General features: G+C 40.3%; 1 protein-coding gene across 3 annotated transcripts in view; it reads left to right on the top strand.

Moving 5' to 3' along the window:
* The first annotated feature begins 1206 nt into the window (after window positions 1-1206).
* The window catches only part of SLIT1 (slit guidance ligand 1), a 241870-nt gene continuing 216755 nt past the window's right edge, over window positions 1207-26321 (top strand). For 2 of the 3 annotated variants that reach the window (XM_074233238.1, XM_074233240.1), the window contains exons 1-3: window positions 1207-1705; window positions 23387-23458; window positions 24659-24730. In XM_074233238.1, coding sequence (XP_074089339.1) covers window positions 1512-1705; window positions 23387-23458; window positions 24659-24730 — 338 coding nt within the window. In that variant the 5' untranslated portion in view covers window positions 1207-1511. Of the gene's footprint in view, window positions 1706-22851; window positions 23245-23386; window positions 23459-24658; window positions 24731-26321 lie in introns of those variants that run through there. The other variant, XM_074233239.1, reaches the window with a different exon arrangement.

Here is a 26321-nt window from a genome sequence, read left to right on the forward strand (position 1 = left end):
CTCCGAGATCTTTATCAGCTCCAGATCCATGATCTCGGATTGCTTTCCTCCTTCAGGGATGCCCTTGGGTTTTCCCCGATGCTTTCTGCAGGCAGGGGGTAGGGATGCCCCCCTCCTCCTTCCCGCATCCCCCCTAAGGCTCTGCCTCTCCGGCAGTCATCGGAAGCCACCAGTAACCAGGCTCTCTTCCTGGCCCAGGGAAGCGAGCATCATCAATAGCAGCCTCACTGCCTCGAGTAAGGGGCCTGGAGAAGGTGGGGGGGAGGTTTGGGCAGGGAAAGGCGCGGAGGGAAACTTGCGGTTGGTGGTCTGCAAACTTCCGGCCTGTGCCGCCTCGGGCCCCTCGAGAGGCAGGTGTTTGAGGGAGCCCCCGCCGCTTCCCCAGCTTTGCCCTTTAAACATCGCCCCGGTTTTCAGACGCTTGAGGCCGGGGGGGGGGTTCTGGGGTGCCCCGGCCTCACCTGTACAAGCTGCCCCCGCCCCTCCCGCAGAACCCCGGGGCCCGCGGGCACGTTGCCCTGACCTAGACTGGCAGGAGGCGCCCAGGGTGGGCACTCCGCTCAGGGAGCCGGGGGGCAGCGGCGAAGGCAGCCTCGGAGCGTCCGCCTCGAGGGCCTCCGTGTGTGAGTGTGCGTGGCCACATGTGTGTGGACTTCCATGCGGGTATGGGGGAGGTGTGTGCGCCCTCGGGCACGCCTGTGAGTGGGGCTTTCCGTGCGTGTGTGGGGCTTCTCCGGCGCCCAGCCTCGCCACGACTTCTTCCCCTTGGCGCCGCAGCGCCCCCGCCCCCCAGCCCGCACCCCCTCCCCTTGCGGTGCGCCCGGGTTACACCTTCCAAACTGGCCGCGGCTCCACGGGCGCTGAGGGGCGCCTGAAGCTTGTGGCGGCCGGGGCCGGGGCCGGGGCCGGGGCCGGGGGGCCGGGGCCGGGGCCGGGGCCGGGGCCGGGGCCGGGGCCGGGGCCGGGGCCGGGCCGGGGCCGGGGAGGAGGAGTCAGGGCTGATATTGGGTGCCTTTAGATTGATGGATGACTACTGGGTGTGAGTGTGTGTGCGCGCGCGAGAGGGTGTGAGTGTGAGTGTCTGCGTGTGTGTGTGAGTGTGTGTGTGCTCGCCGCTTTCCCATTTTCCTCTTCGCAGCAATCAGGGAGGGAGGGACACACACACACACACACACACACACACACACACACACACACACACACACACGGAGGGAGGGCGGGAGGGAGAGAGGGAGAGAAACAGGAGAGGGAGATAAGCTCACTCTAGAGGAGAACTCCATCCATCCAGAGAGCCAGTGCAATAGCTCCTGGAATCCAGAAAGCCACTTCTCAAGCATCAGAAGAAAGAAGCTTTCCCTCCTCCTCTCCCCCCGTTCCCTTGCCCCCTCCGCCCGCCCTGGTTTTACCTGAGATCACACACAAGCCCGTGTGGTGCCTGCAGCCAAGCTTAGGACTGTAATGGTCAAAGGATCCAGTCTTCTGGCTCTGAAGCAGGACTGTCTGTGGGTACCATGGCTCTGAAATGCAGGGGTGGCCCCTCTGCTTGGCTCCGGCCGGAGGTCTGGCTCTTGGTGTGGAATGCCCTGTGCCAGCTGGGTGCCCGCGGCTGCCCTGCCCTCTGCACCTGCACAGGGACCACCGTAGACTGTCACGGCTTGGGGCTCAGAGCGGTCCCCAAAAACATCCCGCGGAACGCTGAGAGATTGTGAGTATGGGTCCCTTTTCCCTTATGCTTATCCCCAGTGGGGAGCAGGCAGCAGCCCCTACACCGGCCCCGGAATTGCCTCCCAGCCTAGATTTTAATTCCATGGTCCGGGAGTGTGGGGGGGGGGGGCGGCGGCACAGTTTGGAGCCCTAGGTAGACAGCCATTGGATTGGTCAATGGAGCTAAGGTTATTTCCCGAGCAAGGACCACAGCTGCTTTCCTCTTCTGGATGATTCAAATAGCCCTCCCTAGGGTTGGAGGCTCCCTGCGTCCCCTGTCCTCACTCACACCTGCACCCCCTCGTCCTGCTTGCCCCTTTCTTACTCTTCTGTTTTGAATTGATATACCAAGTCTGTTTTCGGGGTGCTCCATCATCTCTTATGAGGTCATCCTTATGGCACCCCCTTGGAATGGAGGGAGTCATATATTTGAGTCATTTGGGGGAATGGGCTTGGAACAGGGGTGGATGTGTGTGTGTGGCTGTGTATAAATTTGACCTTTGCAGGCATGGAGGCAGTTGGGCTGCTGCTGGGGTATCTTGGGTGCTTAGTTGAGGCTTTTCCTGGCTCTTTTTCCCTATTGTTTGTCCTGGTGCAGTCTCCCTCCCTTGGCAGGTATCACCCATTAGTTTTCCTTGTTACCCCTCTTCATCTCCAGTCCAAGACAAACAATGGAATGAAACGTGTCCCAGCATAGCCTTGGGACATCTTTGATATTGGGAGCTTGGGTTGTGACTGATCTGTTCATCAGAGGGGATGTGGCTAAGCCTGGCAGAGGGATGGGGGAGGGAAACCTGGGAACTACTGGCCCAAGAACAGGGCTGGTGACAATACTCTTGTGCTCCTCTTCCTGCTGTGGGGCAAGGAGCTCTCTTTAATAAGGTTAAAGAGAGATTAGGCATTTTAAGTAAGAACATTTCTACTCACTGCTCTCACCCTACCCCCATCCTTGAATTTTTGAAGAGACCACATATGTCTTTCATAGTTCCAGAGCACGACTGGGGGTCAGAATATATATAGATGGGAAGCATGAGTATATTTACAGAGCTTAGAAATGTGCTTAAAGTCTTATCCAGGCTCAGTATATGCAAATGTGCAGTGTCTCCTGCTCCAGACCGATAACCCATCTTGTTTTGCATCTACAGGATACATGCATGTGTGTGTGATGGATTTTTGGACACACACAGAGTCTTTGTACTAGCAGAGAGGTTATTGCACCAATAGATTTTGGAATGGGAATTTGTAGGGGGCTGTGCTGCCTCCTTTGAAGCCAGTCTGCTTTTTCTTCCCACACTCCTGTGCAAATCCAGTGGCTCTCAATCAAAGAGCCAGTATTTTGATAACTTTTCCACACATTTTCATTGCTCCCAGCAGGTCAGAGACAGAAATCTGACCCTAAAGGGGATCATTTTCCCCTATGAAACTTTATGTACTAGGGTCAACAGTTAGGAACCAGATATTTTCCCCTAGAACCTCCTACTGTCCAATTCTGTAAGTTTGCCCAGTTAGGTCCTTTGAAGAACATTAGCTGTTTGTGGTCAAAGAGGGGGCAGGAAGGTTAGATGGGGATTCTGATTCTGATTCTGAATCATAGGGAAGGGATGGAATCCTTGATGGCATTCATAAGTGTGATTTATTCCCTCTTCAGGTCTATCAGGATAGAGTCAGGCTTTAGAGCAGAACTGAATAGTTGCTTGGATCAGAGTTGTTTCTCTTGAAGTAGCCCAATGGACAGACATTTGTACAGTGACTTTTTGAATTCTTGAGTTCATAGGCTCCTTTCCTCACTTCCCTCCTCTCTATTCCCATCTCTATTTGCTTATTTGAAACAGTGGTTAGCTCTGCATTCCTTGGTAGTGAATTTTTAGTTCTTCCATAATGCTCCCCATCCTGAATAATCTCCTTTTCCTTTAATAATTTTTTTTTGGTTGAAAAGATTTGATCATTCATTTTTAGTATTGGTTCTTTCCCTCCAACCCTGGTAATTTCTATTTTAATTCTCTTAAGCTATTTAACTTTATAGAATATAAAGTGAGATGGAATCATATGTGTTAGACTAGTGGAGTTAGGGTAGACTGAGTGACAAAGAGGACTGGATTTTACCCAGGAGTAAATTATTCTGGAGGAAAGAGGAGAGGTCAGGAGAGAACTGGCTCTGGTGGTGTCAGGAGAGAACTACATTTTGATCATGGTTCTGATACTAGTTGTGTGGTCTTGTGTAAGTCATTCGAGCTCTCTGAGCCTCAGTTTCCCTATTTGTAAAATGTGAATAAATGTTCTTATTGAGTCTATATCACAGGAATTTTTGTCATGAAAGTTCTTTGCAATCTTAGAGATATTAGAATTGGGGATTATTCCTAATATTTGCTGGTTTGGCCTTGAGAGAAATAGTGGAAAGAATTAAAATATTTCTTTTAAATAGACCAAGAAAGAGCTACTTGGTAAAGAAAAAAAAAAGAATTTAAAATACAAGAAATTTGACAGAGCCAGGAAAGAGTGCACACGTGGACTTAAAATAACAGTGGTAAATTTGTCTCTCTAATCAATATGGGTGTCGAGCACTATCAGTGACTGAAACAGCAGCTTCTTCTGAGGCTGTGAAATTTTTATAGTCTGCAGCTGTGCATTTCTCTTTTGTCCTCTGGGTAGTTTCTATGGCAGCCTGTGTGGCCAAGCAACTTTATGATCCCATATTCCATAACACTGGTTAGTCTCGTCTCCCTCAAATGATGTGGAATCATCCCTGGATTCCAGCAGAGGCTTCTACAGAAAGCTCACCAGAGGCCACCACAGCTGCTAAGGAAATGCAGTTTAGCTGGAGCAGCTATAGGGGCTGAGCTGGGAGGGGGAGAGAGAATGCTAAATAATTTACTGTAATGGAACAATTAAAATAAAGAGCTAAGGACAGGGGTCAGGCCTCCCAGAAAGCATTTTCTTATTTGTTGGGCCAGGATTCAGAGGAAACTACTCTGGCCTGATTTTTTAAAAAAATTACTATCCTGATTTGATCAAATATAGATATTTATTATAAAATCTATTTTTATAAAAATGTGAAATTTTATTAAACATGAAAAGACTATATCTTAAAATAAAGGAAACAACTGGTTATTAATATGGAAGTAATCAGAATCAGCCATCTGGTGTTAGTTCATTGGCTAGTTAGTACAGAGGTCAAAATGAACATCACTTTAGAAGAAAGGCCAAAGATGAATAGGTGACACCTTAAATAGCAGCAATAGTTATAACCTTATCTATTTAGTTGAATCACTGATGCTTAATAGTGGAAAATGGGAGGAGAAAACAAAAGATATTGACCTTGACTATCACAATTTCTTGCAAAATTTTCACTGATATAAAACAGTTGCCACACTAAGGAGGGCAAAAGAACTCAGAATCCCCTTTAACCAGCAAACACTTAATCTCCTTGAAGGTAGATAAAGGTGACAGGCAAGGGCAGTAATGGTTTAGGATAAAAAAATCATTTGTAAAGACACTTCCAGGAAGGATGGCAGATAACCAGTTGTAGTGCCTTCTATAACAGCAAAAAAGCAGTGTTAGCAAAAATAAGTATCTGAAAGATTGGAATGAGATCCAAATGAGCCATATTCATTTCATGGATGATGAAAGTGGCAGAAGGATAGCAAACAGATGTAAAATGGAACAGATTTGTCATTTTTTATAACTTTATTTTCATCATCACTTATAGAGGAACTACCAATTTTGGATTCTCTTGTACCTTTGGGAGAATCATAAAGGTACCCAGGGTACAATGTAGGTCAGGTATAGGACAGTTATTTCTTTCCTCCACATAAAAGAAGGGTTTAAAGCATAGAACTCACATAATAATAGACAAAAATGATATAATAAAATATATACTCTTATTATACTCTAATAGGAGACAAGATACTTAAAACAGTACAACATGGAAAATTTAATGGAACTGTTGTGTTGGCATTTCACCTTTCATTTGAATTTATACTTTTTGAGCAACTCCTCAAGTTTTATGGGTTTTGATCAGCTAGGACACGACATGGGCTCAACCTTCTGCTAGTAGTTCTCTTCTCCAAGATGGATTCTCTCTCTCTCTCTCTCTCTGTCTCTCTGTCTCTGTCTCTCTCTCTCTCTCTCTCTGTCTCTCTCTGTCTCTCTGTCTCTCTCTCTCTCTCTCTCTGTCTCTCTGTCTCTGTCTCTCTCTCTCTCTCTCTTTTAGGTTTTTGCTAGGCAATGGGTTTAAGTGGCTTGCACAAGACCACACAGCTAGGTAATTACTAAGTGTCTAAGGCTGGATTTGAACTCAGGTACTCCTGACTCCAGGGCCAGCGCTCTATCCACTGTGCCACCTAGCCGCCCCGACAGAAAACTCTTTAAGCTTCTCCAACTGAGCGGCTGTAACTGTTCAGAGGAACCAGGAACTCCTGAGTTCTTGGTCTCAAAAGATTGCTTCCCTTACAGGACACATTCCTTTCATGATCAATGTTTAGTTTCCTCCATTCAGGCAAAGAAACACAAAACAGAAGAGGCAGTAGGACTTTGAGACCCAGGCTCAGATTTACCTTGACAGCACATTTATTTTCAGCCATGTGTGAACTGATGCCATAACTGCTAGGAATTGGTGGTGATAGGGAAGAGAGACTCTTCCATGTCTCTACCCCTGTCACAGGAAATCCCAGTAAGCATTTCATACTGCTTGTTCAGGAAAGAGGAAGAAGAAAGTGAGAACAGAAGTTGTTTTTTTTTCCTTCAAAATCCACTCAGTGAACAGTTCTTTCTGGCTCCTTCACCAGCCCTCTGTTGCAGCTTCATTTTTATAGCAAAACCTTAACGGGATATATAAATGCTAGCTATTCTTATATTGAGGGAAGCTAGTGGATAGAACTGTTTTCAGATACTTCCTAGCTCTTGGGCAAGTCACTTAACCCTATTTGCCACAGTTTCCTCATCTGTAAAATGAGCTACAGAGGGAAATGGGAAACTGCTCCAATATCTTTGTGATGAAAACCCCAAATGGGGTCACAAAGAATTGTACATGACTGAAACAAGTGAGCGAGCAACAACAAATTATTTAGAAGCTGCTTGGCATAGTTGATGGATTGCTAGATTCAAGAGTCAAGAAGACTTGAGTTTAAAAATGCCTGGGTTTCTTACTCATTATGTGACCCCAGCATAAGCAATTTAATCTTTGTCTGCTTCAGTTTCTTTATCTTTAAAATGAGGATTATAACAGCACTCACCTCCCAGGGTTGTTGTGAGAATCAAATGAGGTGCCATATGTAAAGCATTGTGCAAACAAACCCAAGAGCCCTCCATCAATCATAGCTAGCAAGCTGCTGTCATCACGAAGACCAAGGCATGACTGTGTCACTTCAAATTCCTTCAGAACTGAGCATATTTTCCCAAGAGACAATCGTTCAATGACCCTCTGATTATTAATGGAAAACAAGGAATAAAACAGCCAGATATTTGCTCACCAATGGTACTTGTTAATATCATTGAGGATGTCTTCTGTGAGGCAAGAATGGAGAAAGGATTATACATAACGAGGTCCTTTAGATGCTTCTGTTTATGCATATTACAGAAACATAAAATGTTGTAGCTGGAAGGAGACTAAGAGGTTCCCTTTCCCAAACGAAATCTGAAAAAGAATGACTTCCACCAAATAACCTAACAAATAGTCATCTGACTTTTGCTAAAAGAACTCCGGGGAAGGGAAATCTATCACTTCCCTAGACCGAACATCAAAATTTGGGGGTACTTCTAATTATTAAGGATGTTCTTTCTTATATCTAACCCAAATCTGTATCATTACTACTCATTGTTTCTAGGTCTGCCTTCTGCAGACAAGCAGATCAAGTCAAATCTCTTTTTCAGAGAAAACAGAATTCAAGTTTTTGAAAGTTAGAAGGGACCTCAGTGGTCATCTAGCCCAATAGTACCCGACAGGAATCCCAACTATAACATGTAACACAAATGGTCATCTAGTCTCTGCTTGATGGCCTCCAAGAAGGAGAAGGCAATCATCACTCCCTTAGCCTGTTCTGCTTGTGGGATAGCTCTAATTGTTAGGATAATTTTGACATCAAACCTATATTTGCCCTTTTGAAAATTCTTTTTTTATTTTGAAAATTTTTTCAAAAATTAAAATTTTTTTTTATTTAAAGCAATGGGATTACATGGCTTGCCCAAGGTCACACAGGCAATTATTAAGTGTCTGAGGCTGGATTGGAACTCAGGTACTCCTGACTTCAGAGTGCAAGTTCTACTCAATGGTCCTATCTCTTTCCTTTGCTCCTTGTCTTCCTATGGATAAACAGAACAAATTGACTCTCTCTCTTTCACATGATAGTCCTTTAAATACTTGAATATAGCCATCATATCTTCCCCTCCCCTGTAACCTTTCAACTATTCTTGTTGGCTCCACTCTGGATACTCTCCAGATTATTAATATCTCTCTTAAATTGTTGCACTCAGAACTGAACAGAATTCTCTAGATGAGATCTAATGAGGGCAGCTTAGATATCCTCCTTGTACTTGAAAGATACTATCTCTTTTAATGAAGCCTGAGATTGCATTGGTTTGTGTTTTAAACTACTGATTCTTATTGAGTTTATAATCCACTAAACCCCTACATCTTTTTTAGTCAAACTTCTTTTTCCCATATTGTGCTTGTGAATTTGATTTTTTTATATCCAAGTGTAAAACTTTATATTTATCCTTATTGAATTTCATCTTCTTAAATTCAGTCCGATGTTCTAGCCTGTGAAAATCTTTTTGGATCCTGTCTCTGTCGTCCACTGTTAGCCATTCCCCTCAGATTGTGTCATCTACAAATTTGATGAGACTGTTATTTATGCCTTTATCCGAGTCCTTTGTAAAAAAGTGTTTTGCACAGGACCAACCACAGATCCCTTGGGTATTCTATTAGAGATGTCTTGCCATATTGACAGCTAACAGTTCTTTGAGTTCAGGCCATCCAACCAATTAAGAATTATCTAATTTTACAGTCTTCTAGCCCATCTCTAGTCCCTCTCTGCAAGAAGACAGAGATACTTTACTAGAAGTTTTGATACAGTGTAAGTAGAATATATCCATAGCATTCTCCAATTCAACAGTTCCTAACTCTGTAAAAAAAAGTGAACTTCTGGGAGAGGCTGTGCTCTTCTATTTGCCCACTTCGTTTTCCCCCGCCCAACTTAATTTTTGTAATTTTAAAACAGCATGAAATGAAGCATTGTTGGCTTGTCTAATTTTCTCCTACTAGCCCTTTAAAAATACAAAAGTCTTAATGTAGTTAAAGTTTAAAATTGCTTTAAGACTTTGGGGATACCTTGTGTATTCAAGTATTTAGTCATAAATCATTGTTCCTAGGGACCCCTCACAGATTGATATTGATGATTTAGGGGACCCAAAATCAAAGAGAAAGGCAAGAAAGTCTCAGTGAACTTACCAGTCTCTTGTTTACAGACTTCTGTCTCTTCCCTTGTTCTTGGAAAATCCTTTGGAATCTCCCCAAGACTAGGTTGTTATCAGCACTGCACTGATAGAGGAAGAAACTACTTCATGGAGGTCATGGATCTTTCAAAGTACTGAAGTATGATATATTTTCATGTACATTTAGGGTTGAACTATCTGGAGTGCAAAATTTATGAACTAGCTTCCTGCACAGTTCAGTTTATGTCCTATTGTCTGCAAGATTCTTTTTCCAGTCCTCTTTTCCTTCTTCCAGTGCTAGCTTTTCCTTGACATTACCTCCAGTGTATAGATCATCTGTATATTTTTTGTGTACATAGTTGTTGGCATGTTATCTCTTCTATTAGAATGAGAGCTCCTTATGACTTTTGCCTTTCTTTTTGACTCCTCACTTCCCTGACTTCTTTAGCAGCCTTTCTCATTCATTAATTCTAGTGCCTTCCTCTCTCTTGAGTATTTTCAATTCATCCTGTATATTCTTTGGATGTATTTAGTAGTTTGTGTATTGTCTTCTTTGCAAGACCATGAGCTCCTTGAGGGCAGGGACTAATTTTAACCTTTCTTTGTATCTCCATATTTAGCACATTGTCAATAAATGCTTACCTACTTGACTCTCTCCAATGCTCTTTCCATTTCACTAGACTGTGACTCAAATGTTTTATTGCCAGTTTAATTTCAGAGACTTATTTAGGTTGCTCCAAACCCATGTTTTCTAACACTTTTACCCACAATGATTTGACTTGGTGGAGATATTAATGAACTTGGAGAAGGAAATCCTCTTTGAAAGGGGAAATGAGCAAACTTGATTAAGCACCTACAATGTGCTAAGTGCATTATGAATAGTCTCATTTGATCCTCACAGGAACCCTGGGAGGTAGGTGCTATTTTCTTTTCCATTGTACAGAAAACTGAGGCAGGCAGAGGTTATGTGATTTGCCCAGAGTCACACAGCTAGTAAGTGTCTGAGGTCATATTTGAACTCAGGTTATTCTGACTCCAGGTTCAGCCCACTATCCACTATCTAACTCCCTTTCTGAACTCCAAAGTTTGTTTTTTATATTCTGCACCTTAGTGCAAAGATGTTTATAAACAGCCTTGACCTCCCCCTACCAACTTCCTTCCAGATTCAATTCTATACTTCCCACTGCCTGCTTGATATTTTTAAGTTGATATCTATCTACTACCTCAAATGCTACATGTCTAAAATGGAACTCTTCATTGTATCTTCCCCTCTCACTGATCCCCCTTCCTAACTATTTTGGTTTCTGTTGATAGCACTGCCATCTTTCTGACATGGAAGTTTTTTACTGTGAAAAACCTTTGATCATTTCCTTTTCCCTCACTGCCACATATCCTATTAGTTTTCTTGTCCTGTTTTAGGACTACTAGGTGATATAGTGCATAGAGTGCTCACCCTGGAGTCAGAAGGTCCTGAGTTCAAATCCATCCCCAGACACTTGACTCTTACTAGCTGTGTGACTTCGAGCTAGTCACTTCACCCTGTTTGCTTTGCATCTAGGGCATCTGCAGTTGTCCTGATCCTCATCTAGCCATGACCTAGATGACTCTGGAGGAGAAAGTGAAGCTGGTGACCTAGCACAGCACCCCTTCACTCAAATTCCATTCACTTGCTCATCATGGCATCACCTCTCTGATATTCTGGTCTTCTTTGAGAATGAAGGACAAATATCATCATCATCAGTCCTGCTTATCCTATCTCTCTCTCTCTCTCTCTCTCTCTCTCTCTCTCTCTCTCTCTCTGTCCCTTCTACTTCTGTTATAGCCTACCATAGTCCAGGTGCTTATTTCATCTCACCTAGACCATTGTAATAGCCCTACCTGTACTTAGACTTTCTATCTAATCCAGCCTTCACGCAGCTGCCTAAATCATCTTTCTTTGTGCCCCATCTGACTATATTATCTCTACTCACAAAGCATCAGTGGTTCTCTATTGCCCATCTGAGATAATATGATCCTCCTAGCTTGGCATAGGTTTCATTGCTAGAAGGACAGTTTAGAGATCCTGTAGTTCTTCCCCTTTTTCACAGATGAGGAAATAATCATAAATAAATAAACACACAGTGTCTTCCATGTGCTAGGCCTTGACACTGTCTAGTAAACCATCATGTGCCTATAAACCCATTTGATTACAATACAAACGCTAATTTTAAATTTTTTTTTGTCCTCTTCGGTCAATGCTCCCATGAAAACCTCTTCACATTTAAGTTTCAATCCACCTTTCCATGTAAGACTTAACTTCCCAGGATTTTGCTAACCCAGGAAGGACATCTTTGCAGCTACCTGATATATGGACAATCTATCTCTCCTCAGTGATGGGTATTACTATGTAATAGAACCTCTTCTCTCATCTCTAAGTCCAGGCCTGGCGGGATGTAGTTTGGAGAGCAGGATCCAAGAATCAGTGAATTGGGAAGAAGATTTGAATTTCAGTGCAATAGAGGCTGACAAGCATCCTATGTACTTTCTTCCAAGGATATTAAAGAACTTTATTCTTCTCATTTAATATGGACTATCACTGCATTTGTATTCTATAAATACACTTGTCATTTTTAGGGTCATGGAAGATTACTGGGAAGGTAGAATCTTTTAATGCCAAAATATTAAAGGAATGCTCCTCTTAGTATTTCCCCACCCCCATCCTCCCTACCAACACCCTCTGGTTCTTGCTTTAATCTGGGTTGTCATTTGAAAGTGACAGGAAGTTCTGACTCTGCTGGGAATTCCCAACTTCCTGGTGACTGTAAATTTCTCTGGCCCCTTAAATGAAACAAGGAATACCCGGCAGGATACCAGTGTACCCTGAAGCAGCTTTTGGGGATTGACCCATATTCTTTATTCCCATTCTGCTCCCCCCTTCACATTAATTGTTTAAAAATGAATATTTTACTGATTTTTTTTTACATTGCTGTCACTTTTTTAATCCCAGCACCTTCCCCCCAACTGCCCAACCCCTCCTTTGTAAAAGAAGTGGAGTTAAAGCAATCCAATTCACTGGCCATTTTTGTCTAGGTAGGCCTCCTGCCACTCCTGTGGTTTGGTTTACCCTCTCCTGAGAATTGGGAGGTCTTCCTTATGGCACATTCTCTGAAGTCAACATTGCCATCACATCATCTTCCCTTACATTCTTGTGGGTTGATTTGTGTGCTTGCTGAGGAGGGACAGCTTGGAGGATTAGATGATGTCCAGTAGTTCTTTATTTTTTAGGTTTTTGCACGGCAAATGGGGTTAAGTGGCTTGCCAAGGCCACACAGCTAGGTAATTATTAAGTGTCTGAGACCGGATTTGAACTCAGGTACTCCTGACTCCAAGGCCGGTGCTTTATCCACTGTGCCACCTGGCCGCCCCTTCCAGTAGTTCTTTGTCACCATCTGGATGACTGCCCATAGGGATTCCATAGGAAGGGTACAGGCTGGGCCAGAAGGTCCCTTCCAACCGCAACATTCTGTGATTGCACTTAAAGGTTGGGGAGAGGAGATGGGTTGGAGTGGGCATGAGCAACTCCTGTTATTGGGATCAGCTGGGATATTTGCTGAGCAGCCACCTCCAGTTCAGTTCAGTTCAACACTGGTATTAGCAGCTCAGCAGGACTCTTTCTTAATGGGATTTTCTTCTCAAGTGCAGTAATTATCGCCATACAAATACTTATTACCCAGAGCAGATGATGACCAGATCTTGTATGGCAGCCACTGAGAGCATGGCATAGCATGAACTCTTTTAAGAGAGAGAGAGAGAGAGAGAGGGAGAGAGAGAGGGAGAGAGAGAGAGAGAGCCTTGTCTCCTTTCTGGTAGTTGCAATTGGGATGATCATTTATTTGTTCATTCAACAATGCATAGCAAACACTGAACCATGTACTAGAGGCATGAACCAAGAAATAAAGTCCCTGTTCTTAAGGATCTATTAGGGCAATAAAATATATACATAGGCAAATACAAATATACACACACATATATATGTATTTGTATACACACATACATATACATATAGATAAATATATAAAGAGACACAGAGAGAGAGAGAGACAGTAATAGAGAGGTAGAGAGAGACACTCAGAGAAACTGAGACAGAGAGAGATAGAGACAGAGAAAGAGAAAATTTGAGTTATTTCTACAGCAAGGTCACTAGAAACTAGGAGCCTCAGATTAGATTAGATTATCTAATGGAAGTTGTATTTACAAGTCAAGTCAACAAGTTTAATAAATGCCAGGCATTGTTCCTTTAAGCATTGTGCTTGAGTTGAGCTTTGAAGGAAACTAAGGTTTCTTCAAGGTGAAGGTGAGAATCTTTCAGACATGGGATAGCTTGTGCCAAACCTTGGATAGATAAATGAAATGGAATGTCATGTATGGGGAATGGCCAATAAGCCAGTTTGGCAAGGATTTATGATTCATGAAGGACAATTACTTTCAATAAGCCTCCAAAGGTAGGCTTTACATGGCACCACTGCTACATATTTATGGAATACCTTGTTAGATTCAGAGTGCTTACTCTATTGGTTGTGAGAGACATAAGAGGTATAAAACAATAACATAATAAATAATTGAAATTTATATAGCACTCTTAAGTTTTACAAAGCATTTTATATACATTACCTCATTTGAGACCCAGCAACCCTGGGAGGCTATATATAGGTGTTGACATGCTTTTTTTTACAGAGTAGGAAACTGAGTCTCAGAGAGATAACATTACTTGCCCATGATTATATCCAGTAAATGTCAGAGGCAGCATCTGAACTGAGAGCTCTGTCTTGATTCCAATTCCAGAATTCATTTTATTTTATCATGATCATTATATTTAGGGAGATAGAACATCTTTATCCTCATCTTCATCCTCATCCTGATCTTCAACTTCACTATTAACTAGTATTTCTATATATATATATATCATTTTAAAGTATACAAAAATTCTTACAAATATTATCTCAGTTGATCATCACAACAGACAAGGAAAATTGAATCAGACAGAGGATAAGTGACTTTCCCATGGTCACACAGTTAGTGTCTGAGGCTAGATTTTGAACTCTGATCTTACTGACTCCAGGTCCAGAGTTCTAATCTATTGTGCCATCTGGTTGCCTCATATGCATAAAAAAGAGTAAAAAAAAAACACAAGGAAATGAACGCACATGTGTTTTGGGGGTTTCAAGTCCAGACCTGTGTCACATGTCCTTATTTGAGGTAATATAATAGATAAAAATCTGAATTTTGGATTAAAAAACCTGGAATTCAATTCCACTATCCTAACTGTGTGATTGTGTGTGGTTCAGCCTCTCTGGGCCTTATACTATATTAAATATGTGTTGTTGTATTTGTAGTTCAAATCATGCTTCAGGATTTAACTAGCTGTGTGACCCTGGGCAAGTCACTTAACCCTTAGTTTCTTCATCTGTAAAATGGGAAAATAATAGTAGCTACCTTCCAGTGTTATTACAAGGATGAACTGAGATAAAATTTATCAAGTTTACTTAGCACAGTGCTTAATAAACTCTTGTTTTCTTTCTTCCATCCATTGATAGAGGAAGTTCCTATATTGGTGAAAGCAAGTCTTTACAAATTATGTATAATTTGATAGCTATGTGCAAAAGGGGCTGAGAAAGGTGAAAGGGAGATCAGTTGGGAAATTATTAGAGGTGATACAGAATACTAGCCCCCTCCTTTTAAAGATGAGGACACTGAAGACTGGAGAGTGAGTGACTTTTTTAAGGTCACACAGTAAGAGCCAGAACTTGAATCTCTACTCTCCAAGTCCAGGGCTCAGATACTACACAGACTTCTTATCAGCTGAGATGTAGGTCATTCTATTCCTGCAGTCAGCTTCTTATCTCTCTCTCTATTGTGATTTTGGGATATTCTCCCTCATTCTTGGGTCTTGATTGGTCTATGTGATTGGACTAGTGGCCAGTTTCTTAAGCCACTCTGTGACTTCTCATCTCATGATAATAATAAGATTACAGATTTAAAGCTGCACATGACCTCATAGGTCATCTACTTTAGCCTTCTCAGTTTATAGATGAAGAAGAAGATGAACCCTAAGGAGATAAAGTGTTTTTTCCAAAGTATTTTTTTTCCTCCAGGTGTGTCTGAGTCTTTGTGACCCTATTTGGGATTGTCTTGGCAGGGATCCTGGAGTGATTTGCCATTTCCTTCCTCAATTCATTTTATAGACGAGGAAACCGAGACAAACAGGGTTAAGTGACTTGCCCAGGGTTGCACAGTGAAGTAAGCCAGATTTGAAGTCAGAATGATGAATCTTCTGTACTCTATTACTCTAACTTGTGAATGAAGAAAGTAGAATTTGAACTCAAGGTCTCTGACTCCAAATCCAACTCTCTTTACCTTATACTATCAAATAATGAGAGAAAACTTTTTATTGGTATCAAAGGCTATTTCCTGGATGCCATCTTTTACTTGAAAGGTCTATGGACAGTCTAGCCCCTGCTTATCTTGTGTAGTTTCTAGGGAACATTATGTCCTATTTCTGTGACAGTTTATTTTCCCCTTTCTGTTTGCTGGAGAGACATAGACAGCAAACATCATTCTGGGCCTTTCAGAGATGTAAATGGCTTTATGATGTCCTAGTTCTCAGACAAACCCATTTTCACTCACGTGACTGTCAATGTTTCATTCAAACCCACATTTTGGAGGGAACTTGTAAAGCTCAGAGGAGAGATATATTTGCAAAATCCTTCCTTAGAGATTCTCCTTTTGGGATTTTTCTATTCTGTCCCCTGCATTCTGAAGCTTAGGAAGATGGCAACAAGTTATCCTTGTTGGCCTCTAGAATTGTCTTAAAACTGATGTAAACCAGAAGGGAATGAAAGATGCTTGAAGGAAAGCTTCCTCTTCCCTCCTTGGTTACCAAGCAGTTTCTTCAACAATTCAACAAGCATTTATTCCTCCTCCTCCTATCTCTTTCATGTCTTCCATCACTTCTGCACCGAACCTCCAAGTGCTGTGAATGCCACTAATAGCTGCAGTGGGACCATATGGTGACAGACACTTTTACTTAAGAGACAGTCTGTAATTTAGATCCTTCTGGTTCCCAGGTTGACTCCTGGGGTCAGGAGGCTCATGAAAGACTCTTTCTGAAGTCTGGGGACTGGCTTAAGAAACTTTTTAAAGAGTAGCTGTTCTTGCTATCATCATCTCCTTTTCTTTCTTCTTGATTCTCCTGATCCCAGAAAATTCCCTCAGTTACAAGAGGCTGGCTTCCTTGATATGTTTGGGACATCTGCAATGACTCAATTCTCTTTCTCAGTAATTTTGCCATCACATTCAATGTCTAACTGCTACTACACAGAGGTTGTGTATGAGAATCATGGGTGATGCTGAAAATGATGGCAAGTGGTAAGGTTGCCAGTAACCATGGCAGCAGCAGCTGCTAACGAAGCTTTTGTTGGCTGGTGTCCATTTAGGGAGAGTATTCCTTGCCCAGAGTGTTGGGGGAGAAAACAAACAAAGACCACGATGTGCCCAATTCTGCCATTGTTCTAAAACCATTTGTAACCAAATTGGTTTTAGCGCAGATTGGTCTAGTGAGCCTCTCTCTTTTGTCTCTCCTTTCCCTTTTGATAGAAATTTGAGTGAATGAGATTTCCAGGGGGACATGCTTCAACTGACTATTCTCTTGGACAAGACTTTTCCTTTGGTTCTTTCCTGTATAACTCTATTGAAAAACAGCTGCCTTCATCCAGCTGGACCAATATCTCAAAGGGAGTTAGACATATAAGACCTGCCCTTCGTTTATCCATTTAGTCACTTCATTCATTCAGCAAATTTATTAAATATTTAAATTTATTAAAGTTTACTAAATGCTCATCCTGTGCAAGTCCTTGCATTAGGAGAGTAGGAATATTTATTTAATATCTGGCAGTAGAAGAATTTTGAAGAATTCTTTAACCTTACTTTGGTTTTTCTCATCTCCAATGGAGGCAGTCATAGGAGTAGATTTCCATTTGAATGTTCAGACCCCGGAATAACCAAAAGAGAGCATGACAACCTGATATATTTTAATAATTGATGTTGATAAATTCCTCAGTAAAATATGAATGTTTAGGACTTGAAGGTTCCAAATTTTTTTATTCTCACATTCCTGAGGATATCATGGGGGGGGGTCTTTGGGATTTATCACAAGAGTTCACATATAGAGTTGATAATCAAATTAGTTGTCTTCTGAGGACATTTGAGAAATCATTGTTCCTAACTCTTCCAACTGATTTTACCTGGGTTTGGATTTTCTCTCTGACTTTTCACTATATGGTTAGTTTAGAGCCCTGAATTTTGGGATTTAAGATCTAAGTTTGACTGCAACATTTGTTAGCAATTTGAACTTGGCCATGTCATTCCTTTCAGATTCCTCTCTTGTAAAATGAGGGCTCTGAACTAGATTATCTCTGAAATTCCTTTTCCATACCTTGGTCCTTGGTTAACTGAATCAAAACTCATTTTGTCCTGGAATATTTTTATGCTTTAGGTTATTGTGCAGGTATGCCTTTTAAAAAATTTCAACTCTATATGGACCTATTTGCTTAGCATAGTTATAAATGTAAAGTCTATATCAGATTGTTTTCTGTCAGGGAAAGGGGGTAGGGAGGGAAGGGAGGGAGAAAAACATAAAACACAAAAACTTGCCAGAAATGATTGATAAAAATTACCATTGCATGTACTTGGAAAAACAAATAAATAAAATATTTTTTTAAAAAGGTCAACTCTAATATAAATTTAATCCTACTCATCAGGTCACTGGGTTTCGATATTGCTGGAAGTGATGAGAATGGTGTCTTGTACAACATGCCCTCACTTTTATCCAAATTATGTTCATGTTATATCATTAACCTGATATCATGATCTTCAAAAATGAAGGGCAACAAACAGCAAAGACAACCTACTCTTCATAAGCCACTTATGACCAGGTCTCTTATATAGGTTGGCAGTAATGTAGAGCCTACATCAGTCAAGGCTGTTCTGGACCTGAGTACCCAGAGTTTGGCATGAATATTTCTGGTCTTGAATTCACTATCTTCACAAGAATGGACTCATATGCCCATAGGCCTTTTTACATGGGTGAAATTGATTTGGTCCCCTAGGGTTAGGGCTAAATTGGGTCAGACCCTTTGTTATCTATGGTCCTTAAGACCTAAAGGGAATTAGTTTGGTTCTAGGTTCCCACTGGAAAATTTAGATCAAATTTTACCCTAGGGAAACCAATCTTATTTAGGTTTTTGATCCTTCTCCCCCCCCCAGGTCCTTCACCCTCCCTGAAATTCCCTGAAGACCTCCTCCATATCTTATAGTTCCCCTAGGCAGCTGTTGAAAGATCACCATGGTAATTCTGGGACTCTGGGATCAGAAGGACCACCTGTTGGAAAAATGGAGCTTCATAAAAATGACTTTTTTATTTTTTTGCTTCATTCAGACAGATTTTGCTGAGATTTCAAGTGAAAGTGATTGGCTCCAGGTTGGAAACCTGATCTTGATGGGCCATCATGCTGAGAGGGGCAGGTGGGATTGCCCATTGGAGGCAATTTTCTCACCCTAAGTGGTAATAATTTCCTCTTAAACTGCAAACTTAGGGACTTTATTAGCCCTTTAAAGATGTCTCTTTCTTGTGGGGGAGCTACTACTTTAATGGCTCTCCCCTGAGGTTGACAGCACTTAGTTTCCAGGGTCAGAGGAGTGTGGTTGAAGAGGCAGCTGTTACTGGTGCTCAGAGCATTTGATATGAGGGCAGTGGCCTAGAGGTGGGGCCATCTATGGCTTTTCACACCCCATCAAAAACCAATCTGCCAGGGTAGAACTCCAGGGATCTTACCAGGGGTTTTCATTGTTGCCTGAACTACTTTTTGTTAATATTATAGGTGAATAGGGTACTTTTTAAAGGCCAAAGAGGTTGCAAGTGACATCTTAGAATACAAATAAGAGTGCCTCCTAGGATGTTGGGAAATGACTGAATCAAAGGACAACTGAATGTACCAGTATTTTCACCAGAGATATCTAAGGGAACCCACTAATCAGAATTAGACTGGATATTTTAGATCTGAAATACGTATTTCATCTAATCTATTGGAGCCTTCTTACCTAACTCTCAGAGCCTCAGTTTCTTCTCTGTAAAAAAAGAAGAAATAATATCTGTACTCCCAATTTCATAGGATTGTTATTATGTGTGCAAACCTTAAAAATTATATTATTGTGTTGTTTTCATTGTTGTTATCATTTTAATATTTTTTAGTTTCAAAAAGAAATGATATCATGTAAATAGAATTCACAGGAAGAAAGAGAAATTTAACATTCAACTCACTTAGGCACCTCATCATCAAATTTCAAAACTACAATGACAAAGAAAAATTTCTTCTAGCCACTCAGAGAAATACGTAACCTATCAAAAATATTGCCATGTCTCAGAAGATTGTCTAACAAACCAGAAATGATTAAAGAAGTTAGAATATAATATATAAATTTTTTAAACATACTTTAATTTCAGAAATAAATACCTAGCTGCCTAAATTCCATTGAAAAATAAAGGATGGACATGTAAAAATCAAAAGGTCCTCAAAAAATCATGGAGGAAAAAACATATTTCAAAAGAACTTTTTGGAACTGAGCTATAGAAGTACCAGGAAAACCAAGTTCTGGGAACAGCAAACAATTATGATACTTAAAAATAACCACAATATTGATTAAATTTATGGAAAGATACAGCTGACTGTGGTGGAGAAAGAAATAAACAGAAAATAAGGTGTATATAATTAAGAGAAAGTTTCAGATAAACAAAGGGAACAAAGTAAAATTAGGTAAATGACTGGGGAAGAATTGGGATTGGTGGCCATCCCCAAGAGATGCTCCCATCTTTGTTAAGAATGCAGAGTAGTTTTTAGAGTAGAGCTTTTGTGTCCTGTGAAACCTATGGACCTCTTCTCAGAATATTTTTAAATAATTGGAGGAAATGCTAAATTTCAGTTAGATGTTTGTGAAAAAATAAAAAAATTTTATATTCTAGTTCAAGGACCGTTGAAATCTATTTCCCCAGGTTAAGAAACCCTCGCTTTAGAGATTGTTCTTGTTCATTCATTTCAGTTATATCAGACTCTTTGTGACCCCATTTGGGGTTTTCTTGGCAAAGATAGTAGAGTGGTTTTCCATTTCCTTCTCCAGCTCATTTTACAGAAGAGGAAACTGAGGCAAACAGGGATAAGTGTCTTGTCCAGGGTCACACAGCTAGTGAGTATCTGAGGATGGCTTTGAATTCAGCTCTTCTTGACCCCAGAACCTTTACTCTATCTACTTCTCTAACTGCTCATTTTAAAGATATTTGGAGTTCAAAGCAAAAAATATAGGAATTAAAAATATTCTTTCATTGAAATTACTTTAGAAATAGAAATAGCAAAATAAAGTTTTATTCCTTTATCTAACTCCTGTTACATTCCTAAGACAAAAAATAATGTATGTCAAATTTGACAATTGCAGGATTACATTCAAATGAATTTTGAGCTACCTCATTAATAAGAAAAAAGGAGTAAAGATTGATGCAAAAACATAGTACAGCAGCTGATGTGCTTTTCCTCACCTGGACTAGAATCCACTAACATTGAACCTGAGCCCTGACCTTCATACTCAGATCTTCCAGAATCCAGGCCTCAGTCCTGGAAGAGTGAATCTCTTCATATTTGAAACTCCTGCCCAAGGGCCCAAACCAATGGTGAATTAATGCAAACTGGCTCACTTAGCCCACTTTATCTACTGGCTGACCTAGGTACCAGACAGCGCTTTAGCATCCCATTCCACCTACTCTGAGCTTTTCATTGCCTGTTTTCTATTGTACTGTTCTCACCTCACACATATCAGTATATTGTCTTATGTTATTAAAATGTAAACTCCTTAAGGGTAAGACCTTTACTTTTTAAAAATGTCTTCAGTGATTAACATGGCTATTGGTTTAAAATGCCATTTATTCATGTTGCCTTCAGGATATATGTCAAATACAAAAAGATGCACACAGATTTAATTGGAAATGTTTTATTGAGAAATGGGCATTTAATAGATATATCAAGAGAACTTAATGGATAGAGTAAGAAATATCCATTTTTTAAGCATTCATGGAACATTCACAAAAATGATTCATGTTCTTGGCCAGAATGAAGTCATAAGCAAATTTAGAAAGGTATAAATTTAAAATGCATTAATAGACTCTAATATATTAAAAATAGGAGTAAACAGTGATAGATGATCAATGCCTAGATCTTTATGAGATCTTAAAAAGCAATTCATTAATGGTTTGATTAAAAAGAGCTTAATAATAGCATATTACTTTCAAAGGTAATGACACCAGAAATAACTCCATATTTCAATGTAGGCAACCAGTTCAGTGCTTGGAGGCAAATTTATCGCTTTGAATCCCTAGGCTGGTAAGAGAGAAAGAATGAATTAGCAAATTAGGTCTGCATTTAAAGAACATAGAAAATATGCAAAGTAATGCACCAAAACAAAAGTAGAAAAGATTATTAAAATCAGAGAAGAAATTAATAAAATGGGAAACAAAAAATAATTGAAACAAGGCTAATAGTTTATTTGTATAATCAAGAAAGTTGATTAAAAACAACTAAAACTTTAATTTAAAAAAAGAGAACTCAGTTACCAGATATAGAAATATAAAGGGGATATGATAATTATATGCAATAAACTTAAGATTTATTCTAATACATTTTAAAACTTCAGAAATAGATGAATATCTGCAAAAATAGCAAACACTCATCTGACACAACTGAAAATAGATAACCTAAGGAGATCAGTTTCAATGAGAAATCAAATAAGTCATTAATGATCCTAAATTCACATCCCAGCTATCTTCCTTAAAAATGATATTTTTATTGCACTTAAATTTTGCAAAGCAATCTACATACATTATTTGAGTAGTACAACATCATGTGATTTTCATTACATCAGTGTGAGGTAGGTTATCTTCTTGTTATTCAGTCATGGCTAACTCTCTTTGAGAGTTCATTTGGGGAGACCATTTCCTTTTCCAGCTCATTTTACAAATGAGGAAATTGAGTTAAACAGTTTTAAATGTAGCAAAAGTGCTGAGGATAGGCAAGGAAACAGAGAAAGGGGCAGAGGATTTGGAAGGAAAATAAAGAAAGGAAACACAACACTTGAAGCTGCTTCATACAATTAATAAGTATCATACAATTAATAAGGGTCATACAATTAATAATTATCTGAGACTGGATCTGCTGCATCTTCCTGGCTCCAAGTCCAATGTCACTGAGCCATCTCACTGCCCCAGATCTAAAATAATCTGAAAGGACAAGTTCATAATAATAATAATAATGATAATAATATTTTATATTTATATAGAACTTTAAAGTTCTCAAAGTACTTTATATTCCATTATATCATTTGATCTTCACAACAACCACCACAACTATCATCCTCCCTATTTCACAGATGAGGAAACTAGAATTCAGAAAAGTGATATATTTTTTTTGCCCAAGGTCACACACTGACTCTTAGTCAAGAACACTTTCTACTACAATATATCTGTCCACTCAGTAGACATTTATTAAACATCAAGGTCAGAGCCAATAAAAAAATCTCAACTCCATTATTTACATGCTACTGTGACTAAATGAGCTTGGATAAAGTGGGACAGTGTCTTTTAGAGGCAGAGTGGAGGAGAGGAAGTCTGACCCTCATCTAAGTATAAGAGACACTCCAGGCAGGGGATGAGATGTCAAATTCAGGGAAAGCTAGGAGTCCAATTTAACTGGACTCAGAAAAATGAAAATGAGGAATGTGAAACAGGGTTGGAAAGTTAGCCAAAGGCAGACTGTGGAAGACCTTAAATATTAAGCTAAGGATACTGAATTGTGTTTTATGGACAATAGGGAAATGTAAATTTTTGAGCTAGTAAGTAATGTGGTCAGAACTGTCCTGTAGGTTGACTATTTTGGCCTCTATGTTGAAGGAAGATTTGGAGAAGGGGACAAATAGAGACAGGGAGATACAAATAAAACTCTCAAAACACCACTTAAGACTGTGATACACTTGTGTCTTCAGGTATATCAGTTGGGGAAAATAGTGTCCTATTTAACAGATGGCAGGCATACGCTGGGCTTTATAGATCTGGAGAGAAGCTCATGTATTCTGTCTCATTACTCTAGTTTGATCGCTAAATGCCTTTTCTTCTTTGCTCCTTTAGGGAACTCAATGGCAACAACATCACTCGGATCCACAAAAATGACTTTGCAGGACTGAAGCAGCTTCGAGTGTTGTGAGTATTTCCTTTGTTTATTTTCCTCCCAAGTCCTCTGCCCCTTTCTCTATTTTCTTGCCTATCCTCAGCACTTTTGCTACATAATATATCCAACAAAAGAGCTTCTGACCATTATAAGATCATAGCATTGTGTATTTACAGCTTTAAGGTACCTTAGAGCCTAACCTCTTCATTTTTACAGAAGAGGAAACTGAGGCAGAAGAGAGTTGGGTCACACACTTGACTTGGGTCACACAACTAGTAAATATCTGAGCCAGGATTTGAATTTAGATTTTCCTGATTCTGTCTCAGTATTCTTTTCCCTGAACCACCTAATTGCCTCTGCTTTAATCATAGAAGTAAAGGGAGATGGCAAAGAAAGGAGAAGCTAAGTTGGAGAAGACTGTGGGCCCATTCTCCATTTCTCCTACTTCTTTATAAACATGGTGGCAGGACACAGAAAGGCAGGGGACCTGTTCAACTTTGTCCCAAATGCAAAGATGCTGTTATAGATTCATCATTGCCTTGAAAACTTGCATCCTTTCATTTGGGATATTGGAAGACATGAGATCAGGGAGAGCATGAGGAAAATAAAGAACAAAATCAAGAGCCTTGTGTTTGGGCAGTAATGATTTGGCGTAGGTATCTCATTTTCATCCAAAGCAGACGGGGGGCAGTAGGAGGGTTGTGTGATGTCTGCCAGCTGCCAGTGCATTTTCTGCCCTCATAAACTCTGCCCAGTTGGCACAATCTTTTGCCCACTTGCAGCACGCTGTACTTGCTGTTCTGCTGCCTGGATATGTGCCCTCTGGGTTGGTGCTGGAGGCTTTTCCAGGATGGACATTCATGCCAGGGCCTGATAGACCCATGGCCCAAGCTAGCTGTTGTTTAAACTAGTATTTTCCCTTGCTGTGTTTTTGGGAAGATAGTATGATAGCTTGGTGGCTGTATGACTCTATGTCATAGGGATGCCCATTTCCAATGAGGCAGGACTGGAGAGGGGAGGAGGCATTTATGTAGCAGGTCTGGTTCTGGGAAGAAGCCTTCATTATTGAATTCACCAGACTTCAAGAAATCTCATCCACTCAAGAAAATCTTAATAGGATGCCCCTGGGTTGCTGACTTTATCATTTCTTCACTAAGTATCTTGATCTGAATTTGCTTGCTATTTTTTGGAGTCCTTGACCTAAAGCAGCCTTTGTCTCTTTGCCTCACCAGACAACTGATGGAAAATCAGATTGGAGCAGTGGAGCGAGGAGCTTTTGATGACATGAGGGAGCTGGAGAGATTGTGAGTATCCACAGGGCACAAGGATAGGGAAGAAGTTGGATGAACACAGAACTCCATGGATGATTTTTTTAATCATTGCATCCTAGCCAAATATCTGAGGCTGGTAAAAACAATAACAAAAAGAGACCATTCTCTTTTCTTCTTCCCACTAGTTTTGTTTAATGTTTTAATTGATGCACTTTAAACTACATTGCTGCTATTTCCAAATACATTTCTCTCCTCACAATTGATAATGGCTTAGTTGACAATTGGCATTGAGCCATCCAGCAATAGTTTCAATTGACTGTTATATTCTTGCTATTTGGCATGATGCTGATTGACAGCTTAACCAGGTAATGACGGGGAATACGAGAACATTGATTGACCTTGTATTTTGTCTTCCTCTGCCCACCTTGTCACTGTTCAACACAGAGGTCTTTGGCATCAGTAGCCTGGAGGGAACATGTGCTATGCTCCCGTGAAAAGCAGGAGCAGCATTGGAAACATTGAGGCATCTTTAAATTGTTGTTAAGTAGTATCCTTAAGTATCTTGGAAACATCTATGATAGTGGGGAGGTAAATCTTGCAGGTGGGTCCCATGTATCATGAAATATGTATCATCAAATGTGACAAGGAATTCAAATTGTTGGAGTATTCCAGTATGGTTATTGCTCTTGTTAGACTTGATAAGGTAATGGGTAGAAGAAAAAAATCCTCAATAAATATCTTCCAAAAACAGCTGAGAGTCCAATCAATCAGATTAAATAGGAAAGAGATGGACTTTGTTCAGTCACCTCTTCACATGGTCTACCATATCTCTTCTTTATACTCTTTTTCAGCTTTTCTCTTGACTGATCTAGGAATTCTTAGGAGCTGTGACTAAATTCAAGGCGACACAAAAGAAAAAAATATGGAGATAGAAACTATTCTCTCTCTCTCTCTCTCTCTCTCTCTCTCTCTCTCTCTCTCTGTGTGTGTGTGTGTGTGTGTGTGTGTGTGTGGAAAAAGAGATAATTTAATTCCTGCTGAATTAGTTGTGTGGCATCAGACAGATCATTTTACATCTCTGGGTCATAGTTCTTCCATCTGAAAATAAGAATCATAATTTGGTCTTTATTTCTAGGTACTGTGTGAAGAAAAAAAGCATTGTAGTTGGAGGAAGAAACTACTAGAAATACTAGGTTATTATTTATTATATAATAGTTAAGGGACTTGAAGCTGACTCTTCTCATTGTTTGGGGTCTATAAAAATCTATTTTTTTCCCTGTTCAAAAATGATTCTACTCTAAGAAAAAAGACCATTGAAATAAACCATTTTTATGAACAGAAGGTAGGAAGTAATGCCATAAATGTAATTTCTGTGCCAGGCTGGACCTTTATGATCCCTGGAGTAGAGGTGCTGACCTGTCTTGTGTAGCTGATGACAATTTATTTTCCTAGAGTCGATTATGGGTTGATTACAACCCTGCAGTAAATCAGTTTCCAGTGGTCCTATGATTTTATGTTTGCTGGAAGGAATTAGAAAAAAACATTTTTGAATTTTCTTAATTGTTCACATATATGAAAAAATTTTTGGAGTTCTATAGTTTAAACTGTATAAAAATTCCTTGAG

The sequence above is a fragment of the Macrotis lagotis genome, chromosome 4 (genome assembly GCF_037893015.1).
Source record: "Macrotis lagotis isolate mMagLag1 chromosome 4, bilby.v1.9.chrom.fasta, whole genome shotgun sequence".
Taxonomy (NCBI): Eukaryota; Metazoa; Chordata; class Mammalia; order Peramelemorphia; family Peramelidae; genus Macrotis; species Macrotis lagotis.